Source organism: Eptatretus burgeri, chromosome 5 (assembly GCF_056783735.1).
Source record: "Eptatretus burgeri isolate ZD-2024b chromosome 5, Ebu_testis_v1, whole genome shotgun sequence".
NCBI lineage: Eukaryota > Metazoa > Chordata > Myxini > Myxiniformes > Myxinidae > Eptatretus > Eptatretus burgeri.
Genome location: NC_140965.1, coordinates 24,803,691 through 24,815,850, shown reverse-complemented (window position 1 = coordinate 24,815,850; position 12,160 = coordinate 24,803,691). Strand labels below are relative to the sequence as shown.

At 42.0% G+C, this 12,160-nt stretch overlaps 1 protein-coding gene and 1 long non-coding RNA gene across 14 annotated transcripts in view; one reads left to right on the top strand and one right to left on the bottom strand.

Annotated features, from left to right (window-relative positions):
• The window catches only part of LOC147026090 (uncharacterized), a 34,068-nt gene extending 33,466 nt beyond the window's left edge, over nt 1–602 (bottom strand). For 2 of the 3 annotated variants that reach the window (XR_015058112.1, XR_015058111.1), the window contains exon 1: nt 464–602. This is a non-coding gene — a long non-coding RNA (uncharacterized LOC147026090). Of the gene's footprint in view, nt 1–65; nt 354–463 lie in introns of those variants that run through there. The other variant, XR_015058113.1, reaches the window with a different exon arrangement.
• Nucleotides 1–12,160, top strand: part of LOC147026089 (T-box transcription factor TBX4-like) — a 198,510-nt gene that overhangs the window by 142,794 nt on the left and 43,556 nt on the right. For 6 of the 11 annotated variants that reach the window (XM_085881136.1, XM_085881135.1, XM_085881137.1 and 3 more), the window contains one exon: nt 7,206–7,286. In XM_085881136.1, the coding sequence (XP_085737262.1) occupies nt 7,218–7,286 (69 nt within the window). In that variant the 5' untranslated portion in view covers nt 7,206–7,217. Of the gene's footprint in view, nt 203–373; nt 962–1,204; nt 1,255–2,668; nt 2,950–7,205; nt 7,287–12,160 lie in introns of those variants that run through there. The other 5 variants (XM_085881133.1, XM_085881139.1, XM_085881143.1 and 2 more) reach the window with 5 other exon arrangements.

The following is a 12,160-nucleotide window of genomic DNA, read 5'->3' as shown; positions in this document are numbered from 1 at the left end:
GTTCGGATCGTCGGCGCGGCTGAACCTCGTCGGTACGTTCAAAGCGAAGAGATAGACTTACTTACAGGCACAGAGAGGAAAACATAATGTAGAGAAGGTGAAACGAAGAGAAGAAGGGGAGGTGCCACGTGCGCGGAGATCGGGCGGGAAAAGGAGGACAGAGATGAGAGACTAGAGAAACATCTTTATCGAGTGGTCAAAGGTCAAACATCACGCTGGGCAGGGGCTCAAAAATCCTTCACTTTGTTTCCCCCCTACCCCCACCCCACCGCCAAAACCACCTCTCCAATGCCCCCTCCCCTCCCCAATGCCCCCTCCCCTCCCCTTACCCACTCCCTCTCTCTTTCTCTCTCTCTTTCTCTCTCTCTCTCTGTCTCTCTCTCTCTCTTGAGCCACATGAAGCCCCCACTCGCAAGAGTGCTTCGTGCCATGAGGGAACTCCCCACACCTCTCAGTTTCTTACCATCTCGAACTGTTTCCTCTGTTCTCCATCCTTTTGTCTTCATTTGTCATTGTCTTCAACCATCTGTACACCTCTGGGTCTGTCGACGTTCATTGTACTTGCAGCTGTCGATCTGTCTGTCTATTTTTGTGTCTCGCCCTCTTTCACAAAATATACCCTTATGGGTAGTTGTCCGTGGTTAAGGTCATAATAACTCTCGTTCCCCCACCTCCCAAATCCATCACTTTTTTTTCTTTCTTTCCTGCTCTGAATCTATTAACACATTCAAACTTTATTTTCGCAAATGAGTTCATTAAGGACGAGACGGTTGTTCGTGATCGAGTTAAGATAACCTTTTATACTCCACGTGATCAAAGGTATCCATCCTCGTGTTTCTCCTCTGAACTTGTGCTTGTCCTCTGTCTCTGACTGTCCTTCTGTCTTGGACCTTTTATCTGTGGACAAGGACAAGGACTTGCGTCATGGACAAGGACTAGCTTCCATATCCAAGGTTCCAAGGTACTTATTGAGATATATTTTTTTTATTTTTCCCTTCTTCTTGAATACCTGCACGTTTTACTTTCCCACATGAACACATAAGATAATGAGCATGTAACACATTCTGTCACAACGAACCACACTCTCTCCTTGTACGTTCAACGGATGCTATTTCATTATTGTCTGCATCTCGTAATAACATGTTTATGGTGTGTGATCCTCCGAATATTATTTCTCACACAATTTATCTTTTACACGTTGCAGTGCAAATGGACGAGGTTGAAATCCAGGTTTGGTTATGAAAATTCAAAACTGTGCGTTCGTTTTTATTCTCATTGGGAATTTTTTACTGAATACAATCTGAAATGTATGTTTTTCAATTCTATATATAATATAATATATATATATATATATATATAAATATGTATATACATAAATTTACATGCTTCACATCCATTCTCTCTCTCTCTCTCTCTCTCTCTCTCTCTCTCTCTCTCTCTCTCTCTCTCTCTCTCTCTCTCTCTCTCTCTCTCTCTCTCTCTCTCTCTCTCTCTCTCTCTCTCTCTCTCTCTCTCTCTCTCTCTCTCTCTCTCTCTCTCTCTCTCTCTCTCTCTCTCTCTCTCTCTCTCTCTCTCTCTCTCTCTCTCTCTCTCTCTCTCTCTCTCTCTCTCCGTCTCTCTCTCTCTCTCTCTCCGTCTCTCTCTCTCTCTCTCTCTCCGTCTCTCTCCGTCTCTCTCCGTCTCTCTCCGTCTCTCTCCGTCTCTCTCCGTCTCTCTCCGTCTCTCTCCGTCTCTCTCCGTCTCTCTCCGTCTCTCTCCGTCTCTCTCCGTCTCTCTCCGTCTCTCTCCGTCTCTCTCCGTCTCTCTCCGTCTCTCTCCGTCTCTCTCCGTCTCTCTCCGTCTCTCTCCGTCTCTCTCCGTCTCTCTCGTCTCTCTGCGTCTCTCTCTCTCCGTCTCTCTCTCTCCGTCTCTCTCTCTCCGTCTCTCTCTCTCCGTCTCTCTCTCTCCGTCTCTCTCTCTCCGTCTCTCTCTCTGCGTCTCTCTCTCTGCGTCTCTCTCTCTGCGTCTCTCTCTCTGCGTCTCTCTCTCTGCGTCTCTCTCTCTGCGTCTCTCTCTCTGCGTCTCTCTCTCTGCGTCTCTCTCTCTGCGTCTCTCTCTCTGCGTCTCTCTCTCTGCGTCTCTCTCTCTGCGTCTCTCTCTCTGCGTCTCTCTCTCTGCGTCTCTCTCTCTGCGTCTCTCTCTCTGCGTCTCTCTCTCTGCGTCTCTCTCTGCGTCTCTCTCTGCGTCTCTCTCTCTGCGTCTCTCTCTCTGCGTCTCTCTCTCTGCGTCTCTCTCTCTGCGTCTCTCTCTCTGCGTCTCTCTCTCTGCGTCTCTCTCTCTGCGTCTCTCTCTCTGCGTCTCTCTCTGCGTCTCTCTCTGCGTCTCTCTCTCTGCGTCTCTCTCTCTGCGTCTCTCTCTCTGCGTCTCTCTCTCTGCGTCTCTCTCTCTGCGTCTCTCTCTCTGCGTCTCTCTCTCTGCGTCTCTCTCTCTCTCTCTCTCTCTCTCTCTCTCTCTCTCTCTCTCTCTCTCTCTCTCTCTCTCTTTTTTTATATATATATATATATATATATATATATATATATATATATATATATACATATATATCCATACACACACATTATTGGCAGAGTGATGAATGATGTTTTATCGAGTTTTTAAAGAACTCGGAGGTAAACTACAAAACCTATTTATCTTCAGTTTACGGACTTCATTTAGCCCCTTTTGTATCTGTTACGTCTCATAACAATTGCAATGATTGAGCACCCAATATGTTACAGAGGTTGCTGTAAAGTTATGGTAAATTATATGTAAAGTCCAAGAAGGAATAAACCGTTTACCCATATTTTAAATAAAAATATAATTATGTTCCCAAACCTACAGGACTGAAATTATTTCCCTGAAATGTAAAATCGGTGTTATGCGAGTCTTTTTTGCTTCAGATCTACTCGTATCATGAGACTAATGCAAGAGGTGTGTACTCGTACATGTATCTTTTCGAATTGTCTGCTTTGCGGATGTTCAGCAATATAGTGTTCATATCCCATTCCTTTGCTCGTATACCATACGTGCGCACCCATACACCTAATCACCAAGTACACTGCTATGTTTTTCATCGTGTGCTATAATATACATGCAACAATAACATGTTTATGGTGTACAAGGTGTATGATAAGTTCATACCCAATTTTAAATTGTTGTAGCAGTTTTGTTTTTGAACCGATTTTAATGTCCAGTGCTTATGAACTGAACTGCTTTTGAAGTTTTATTATGAACTGTAAATGAAAATGTCCAGTGAAGTTTTATGCACAACTCTTTAAACGTCCACATTTGCTTCAGCACTGTCAACACATTTCCTGAATTGGACTGGCACGTTCACTTCTTCTGATCGGAACGTTTTCAGGAATGTTGATGAGAACATTGGTTATTCTCTCCTCCAGTTCATCAAGGTTCTTTGACTTGATGCTATTGGACACTCTATCATTTACATTTTGTTTCATTAAAATCGGTTCATAAATACAGCTGCTACAACAATTTTAAATTGGGTATTGACTTATCATACACCCTGTATATAGTGTATACTCTTTGAATGCATTACATTATGTTGTTTTGTTTCAGTGTATTGTTATGCCACAATAATTAATGTTTTATATAATCTCGCAAACAATTATAACCGTTAATGGATTAAAGTATCAACCTGAAATGCAAACCTGTTATGCTGGATGGGCGTTGTACACAATACATGGAACTTTCTACCTCTTCATTGTAATCATTTTGTTTTCTATGAAACATCTCAAATTATAAATTATTACAATTAGTTCAATGATGCATTCCATGCAAACATTTCATCTGGCTATTGATTAATGACGTTTTTTTGATTAAGCATTTTGTATGGATATGTATATAATGTATATACTGTATATAATGCATATACTGTAGATATATATATATATATATATATATATATATATATATATATATATATATATATATTTATATATTCCTGTTTATTAAATATGTACATATATATATATATATATATATATATATATATATATTTATATATTCCTGTTTATTAAATATGTACATATATATATATATATATATATATATATATATATATATATATATATATATTCCTGTTTACTAAATATGTGCATATATATGGAGCAAATACCTAACATGTTTATGATGTTATAACATATATATATATATATATATATATATATATATATATATATATATATATATATATATATATATATATATATATATATATATATATATATATATATATATCGCATTGATGATTACTTTTGGCTTTTCGCTGCAATTCCTAAAGCACAACTTTATATTATGCAACGAGTGTTCAATAAGTTCTTTGAACAATATTCTCCCACTAGGTTACTCGACGACGCACCAAGGATTTATTTTATTTTTTCATGTCTGCATATATATGATTAGTATGATAAAAAAGTTCCTTCCGAATGTATGAAAAAAAAGTATTATAAACCTCTGTCGTATTTTGAACAACAAAACGTTCATGGAACGACGTTTTAATGAACGACGTTTTAATGAACGCCTTGCGGAGCTTGTTCGGTTGTATTGCTCCAAAGTGAGGCATTTTTTTCAGGCTCATGAAGCACGTATTGCATACACCTTGGTCAACTTTTTATTATTGTATCAATAATCAAAGAAATCGAGAACTTTTAACAGTTTGTTTTCCGGTGATTGTTTGATGCGTTCTTTGCATTTTCAGTACATATGGCGTATAAAACACCAATAACGTTGGTACATTCACGGGGGCTGTCGATAAATCTGTGGTCTAACAATAATCCTCAATTAATGGTTGTGCTTTTTTTAAGATGGTACAACAGTTTAAAATTAATTATTTACTTCCAATTACCTTTTCTTATTTCCTACTTCAATATTAGGCAACAAACTTAACGATCACCCTTTCATCCTCCTACTGTGAAGCGGCAGCGTCCGTCCTCCAGAAATGCTAAGCCGGCTGTCCTTTTAATGATTTATGGCCTATTTCCTTTGATTATCGATTATTCAGGAGTACAGTTCATGTTGGATTGTATTTAACCATTCAAAAAAGTATGACTTAATGGTGGAGACAAATGAACATGAGAGAAAAACACCATGAAATGTTAATCGCTAACATAATGCAAACAAAAACAATTATTTAGTATAAAACATTAATCAACAGAAAATAATTAACAGAATAAGGACAGTTTCATAATGTAATGTATTTTCAATAAAGCATTATTTGGGGTGTTACAGGATACCCCAACGAGCAGACCACTGTGTGCTGGTTCCAAGGTTATACTGTAATCTGCTTCATAATTATAGGAGCTAAAAACAAATATGTGATGGTGTGTAGATGTCTTGCATATTAGATAATACATGGTAATTAATTTGTTTCTGAGTTGTGCGAACATGATCATAATCAAATAAACAAAGGTTGTTCCCACTGCGATTATTTAGTGAACATAATAAAAGTTATTTAAATATAATTTTTTTAAGGTTTTGTTTTTAGTCTGTTTAAAAAATGAAATATGTAACATACTCTTTACAGAACAGTGATGCTGCCTTAGCAGTTTCTTGGCAATAGTTATACTGAGTTGTTGACCATTGCCTTCGCACCATTGTTTGTCCGTGCTCTATCCTTTTGAATGCTGAGTGTCAAGCAAGGAAGCAGCACATACCATATACAAAATAAATAAAGATTACTTCAAGGACTTGGAATTCTAACATTCCTGTTTCATGGTGGCAACATTTCTGGTGAACATATGAGGTTTTTATTAATTTTTTTAAAATTTCTTTATTAATTATGGAAATCACCCCCAAACAAGCCATAAAACCACTCTTGGCAAGGGGCTAAGGGAAGGTGAGATAAAGATAATGATAAAGCAAAACAAAATAAAAGAAAGAGAAAAATAGCATGAAAATATCCAAGACACAGGAAGTAGCAGAAGTCAAGTGAAATACAATGGAACCTCAAATATGTAAGAAGTCGGAATTGACATTCCTCTTAAAGCTGAGTATATCGTAGGATAATGGGAAGCACGTTACAGGTGGTGAATTCCAAAGCGAGACAGCACAAGGGATGAAAAAATATCCTTTTGACTTGTGAACGTCCTTCTGATTTTTGAACACAAAAGGAAACGATTGTTCACGTAGAATTGATATTTTTAATTGGTCATGGTCATCAATGTGTGTGTGTCATCCCTTGGATGGACGTTAAAAGGGCGGCCTGTCTGTTGGCATTAGTTGGTGGACATTAAAGATTCCACGGTGTCCTTTGTGAAAAGTAGACGAGCTCTCACCGGCACCATGAACAAATTATACAATATGTCTGAAATTATACAAAAACAAATTCCCGTGTCTGAGTTGCGAACCATCCAGGATTGTAATCCGAACCATGAAGCTGCTTCGGCAGCTCTGACACTGTATAGATTATGGTTCATGATCTCATCTGATCTAATGCTCGTCAAGATTCTCTGGGTATGGAATGAAGTAGTTGTGAGTGTGTGCATCCCGAACAGGATGGTGAAGAGGAAGCAAGACTTACCTCTGAGATGTCTAGTCTGGGTTTGATTTCTGACTCAACTATAAACTGTTGGATTTGTTTTTTTTTCCATGCAGGGAGATGCATCAAAAAGGATGCCATCCTTCCAATTGACATGAAACCAGGTGTCCCATCTGCTAGTTTTAGTTGTATGTTAAAGATCCCACAGTCTCTTTTGCGAGTAGGCAAGTCATCACAGGCATCCTCAACAAATTGCAAATTCATGCCAAAAAGGATCACTTCCAGTCTAATAAGACCTGGGGTGTGTTCAGTTACCAAGATTCTTGTAGAGCGCTCGCCAAGTGGCTTAAGCACTTAAGCAAGCACTCCATTCGCAACTGTTGATAATGAACGGCTGGCTTGGCAAGTGCTAGCTAGCTAGCTGCTTCCTGACCCCGACCAAAGCCTGACTTCAGTCACCCCTCCCCTGCCTAACTTGCTCCATATACACCCCAACCCTTCTCTACTATAACTCATATCTCCTCCGAAAATCACTTTCTGCACACTATCCTTTATCCTCCCTTCTCTATTCTTTCAAGTTGAATTTTTATTATTTTATTTAAAGGCTCCCCCACCCCCTCACTCCCCTGTAATAAATAGATAGCTACTCACATCATCACATGATGACATTAAGGTTTGTGGTTCTTCCCAGGGGCCACGTGATATGGCAGAGTCTGAGAGCACAACGAAAGCAGAAAATGCTCGAGGTGTCGAGGAACCTGCAGCTGTGGAGGTGAGTTATACATTTTCCTTTTCGATTTGATGTTATTGCCAAGTCATGAAGATCGGGTTTGCTGCGTTTATGTTCACCTTTGACGTCAATTTGCACATATCATTTACCATTATCCATGTACATTAAAGGGTGGTGGGAGGTGGGGGGGGGGGGAGAGAGGTTGAAAAGATTTTATGATTTTATGTAGGACTCGTGGCTAAAAAATAAATACAGAATGCACCAAATAGCCATCACGACCAACTTCAGCCCTAATGGAGCCAACAGGAGATTGGGTTCATTCCATATGATCAATAATATCCAATAACTACAAAGGTAGACCTGGCAGGATGGCTGGCTGAGAGCAGAGGTTCTCAAACTGTGGTCTGTGGACTACCACTGCTTCATGAGCTCCATTGAGGTGATCTGCAAAAAGGTTGCAGAACAATCGAGGATATCTGGATTTGTCCCTGCAAAATGTACTGGTTCTTGACAAAAAAACAAAAAAAAAATCTAGTCGGGCACTCAGAGGAGTACAATCCTCCGCCAGGCTGATTAGTTTACGTTTTGTATACCACTGAAAGGCCGGATCTGGATTCGGACCTGAACTAAACTTTAATTGGCTTCTTCTTGTCACCTTCCCAACTTATCCACCAAATTTCGTCCGAATCATACACATTTTGAGATATTTTGTTCACAAACAAACAAACAAACAAACAGACAGACAGGAGTGAAAACAAAACCTCCATCCACCTTCGGTGGTCGAGGTAATGACATCACAGAACATCTTGTTGCTCTCCCGAAACAAACTGGTCCAACACGTGGAACACGTCTTTCAATCTAGACAAATCTCACACTCTCACTATGTCTCTTCGAAAGGACCGTTTACAAAACCCCCCCCATCCACTTTCTCAACAATCCTCTGGAAGAAGTCTTTTCTTTCAAGCTTCTGGGTCTCACTATCTGCCATGACCTTTCCTGGGAAAGTCACATTTCCAACCTTGCCTCAAAAGTCAGTCGCCGACTGGGAATCCTCCGTCGTGCAAAGTCCTTCCTCGGCCCTCTTGAGCTCCTGACCACTTACAAAGCTTTTGTCCGTAGCCTGATGGAGTACTGCTCTCCCCTCTGGGCTGGTGCTCCTGCCTCCCACCTTTCTCGACTTCACGCTGTCGAAACCAGGGCTTTTAAGATCATTGGCATCTCCCGCAATGAAGCTGAGTCTTTGGGCCTCTCACTCAATCACCGCAGGTTGGTCGGTGGTCTTTCTGTCTTCTACCGACTCCTCTCCAGCCTTGCCCCCTGCTCTCTCTGTGATTTGTCCCAACCACATTTCCACAGGGCGCTCAAGGTCCGCCAACAACCCCTTCTGGTAAAACTACCAAAATCACGAATCACTGCTCATCTTCACTCTTTCATTCCTCTTTTTCCCGCCTTTGGAATAAACTTCCTCACTCTATTCTTTCCCATTCTTCCCTCCAGGCTTTCAAAACAGCTGTTCACCACCACCTCTTATCTTCCCCCATCCAAATCCTCGATCTTTTCTACCCCCGATAATCCACCCAAGCCCACTTCCTTCAATTCTCCTGCTTTCCTTCCTGAAAGTCCCTTTAATGTCCATCTTCCCCTCGCCATGTTCCCCGTCCCATCCCCATCCCTCCCCCTTCCACAGTTCACCTGTGTCTGTTCCCCAATGTTTTGTCCCTTCCACTCCCGCCCCTCTTGTCTCATGCCTCCTTGCTGTGAGTTGTGTGTTAGCTCTCATACGAGCCTCGACCAAGGTATACAAAAAAAAAAAAAAAAAAAAAAAAAAAAAGAAACAATTTGAAGATTACTTTCCAGGAGAAGCTGAGCCAAACTGGACACACAATTCTTTCGGGATTGAAATCAGTGAGCATGAGCTGCCCTCTGGTTTCTCCAATAAGGCAGGAGAGTGCTTGTTGGAGCTTTCTTGCAAAGAAAGATTAAGGTCAGAAATTCAAAGACATTCCCAGTTTGAGTTTCGGATTCAAAGAACTGGAGAGTACCCAGAACTTGCAGACAAAGCAATGCGTTTCTGCGTTTTCTGATGTCATTTGCTATGACGTACCTGTGTGAGACGGAATCAGGATGAATGCTGAACCTGACTTCAGGCTAAAATTGACAAACATTGCACCCGACTTCCAAGAACTTTGCTCAAAAAAATACCCGGCACATCCATCGCATTAGAAAGGTAAGACTACTGATTAAAATACGAGTTGTGTGCTTTGATTTGCACAACAAAAAAAAGAAAGTTCATTAGGTGTCCACTGAGACCCTCAGCAATTTTCAAGTGGTCCGCGAAAAAAAAAAAAAGTTTAAGGATCACTGACTTAGAGGTACGCACACTCGCCTCTAAGCTGTCTAGCCTGGATTTGAATCCCGACCTTGCTATAAACCGTCATCCTAGTGTTTCACAGACAGGGTGATTCATCAATGTGTGTGCCGTCCGTTGGGACAAAAATTGGGGCATTCGTCCTTCTCCAAAGCAGAGTTGGCCGTGTTGCCAATTGAAGGGATGGAAGGGGAGCATACTCCAGAGACAGACTTACTGAATCTTGACCAGGTTTTCGAGGAGGGAGACAAGTTTGGTCGTTCAATATTGACGTTGGACAGATGTTGTTTTCTGTCTCTCCTGAGAGTGGACACCCTTGTGGTAGGCTTTGTGGAATGATCTGACTTTGCCTCCGGTTGGGTTTGCCTTCCAGGAAGAGAAGAGAAGGGAAGTTGTTTCGGAGTAACTACCTCACCACAGGATTCCGTGTACCAGGGGCAGGAAGTATGGAAGCAGAACTGAAGATGAGATGGGATGAATCTGTGTATAAGAGAGCAAGTTTCTGTAGAAGAATTCTCAGGCTGTGTTAATATCAGAGGCGGTACATATAGGAGACCAGTCTTGAAGTGAGATGGCTGCTCGCACTCCTTATCAATCTGCCTGAGTAAACTGCCAGACTCTGGTGCTGAGGAGGCTCTCTGAGAATAGCAAGAGAGATGTTTACCCTCCACAAGCACATAATCAGATGAGTCAATTGGAGCAAATGCTGTGAGGAATTTTGTCATCACATCGTCGAGAGGAGGGGGTGTGGGGGGGGGGGATTTGCCATTATGAGAAATCCCGGTGGGAAAGTTCACAGATTGAGTCAGTCCCATAGAATGACTAAGTTATTTACTGAAGTGCCACAGCTGGTGAGAGAGGCACCAACACCCAGCCAACTGGCATGGTGACAATTCATATCACCACATATGAGGAATAGAGAGTTGGGATGAGTGGTTCCCAAGTTGGTCCATATTGTCCGAGAGATGGAGAGAGAAAGAGAGTTTGGAAGACAACACACAGACAAACACATGTTTGGCATACAACACACAGACAAACAGGAGGTGGGAGTGGAGAAGTAGTTGCAGTCAAAGATACTCCTGGGGGTTGGGATGTGTAGGATTAGGACATGGACAGTGAGAAATTGAGTTATTGATGTAACCTGAAACTCCACCACCAGGACAGGGTTCAGGCCTATCAAATCAGAGGAGAGAATATCCAGGAAGAGACAATGAGGCGTGAGGGACGTCTTCTGGGAGAAAGGATTCTGTTAAAGCGATGATGTCCAGTTTATCAGCAGTAGCCTGGATTGAGACATCTGTCAGGTTGGAGCAGAGGACTCAGATGGTTGAGGAGCACATAGTTAGGGACATGGGAGGGGGCTGAGGTGATGGTGTGGGATTTTGGGGGGATGGCTGTTGATGTGTAAGATGGAAGGGAGTGTGATGAGGATGGAAACTTTAAGGTGGTGGGGTGAGGGGGGAAGAAGCTTTGAGTGGGTGGGGTGAGCTGGAATTCAGAAAGAGGGGACATGAAGTGGAGGGATGCTGAAGAGGAGAACACATAGGAGGTTGGGGTTGGAAGGATGTGGCTCATGCTTGTAGGAGATGTGAGAGGGGGGAAGGGGTACTATGCCTGGTTTTGGCTTCATGGTTAGGGTGGTGGGCTTGGGATCCAAGGATCCTGAGTTGAAATCCCACTCGGCTATTTAATACCAGGTGGGTTTGACACTGCCTGTCATCCTTCTGAGGTCAGCAAAATGAGTGCCAGTTTGCTGGTATCCTGTGTCGGGATGGCGACCCGTCCAGAATTGTGTCCAATAGCCAAGGAGACTGCTTAGATAGCACCAATGCTCTGCTCAGAGTATGGTCCCAATCGATGGATGGATGGGTGGATGGAGGGGTTACTGACAGAGATAATAGGATGGTTGGAAAGAATTTTAGTTGAAGTCATGGAGGAAGGAGGTACTGCAGGTACCTGAGGAATGTTGAGGGACCAAATGTTTCGGTGGCAGACAGATTTGGAAACTATTCCTTGTTAAGAAAAACAAGAGGAATAGAAAAAGAAGATGTTTGGAAAATAATCCTGGCATCCACGGCCCTGGACATTGCTGCCATCACACATCACCATGGGTTTAGGCATAGCAAACCTTGCTGGCTTTGTGGCACCCATCAAGTCTTTAGTCACGTGTATCTGAGGCCTTAAGGTTTAGTTTATTTAAGGACTCATTTTGTCACATGGTCTGCTCATGGGCGCTATCAGTTTAGCGGCTAATTATTGGAGTGTTGATTTTATCATTGCAAGATTGCTCTCTGTTCATGCATGCTTTTTGCTTACATACACCAATACATTTGTTGAATCGACGTGGTCTTGGCTCGTCGTACTTGCTCACAATCGAGTCATCTGGCGGCTATGGGAGAAACCTGTTTGAGATTGAGATTCCCCACGATTGTGAACCGCCAAGGGTTTGGCATCACGCGGACTCTGGTTGTTCAGCCAGACAATTAGATCTGTCCCGTGTTTGCCTCGGCACTTCACTCGCCCAGCACAGAGATTACAATTGGTACAG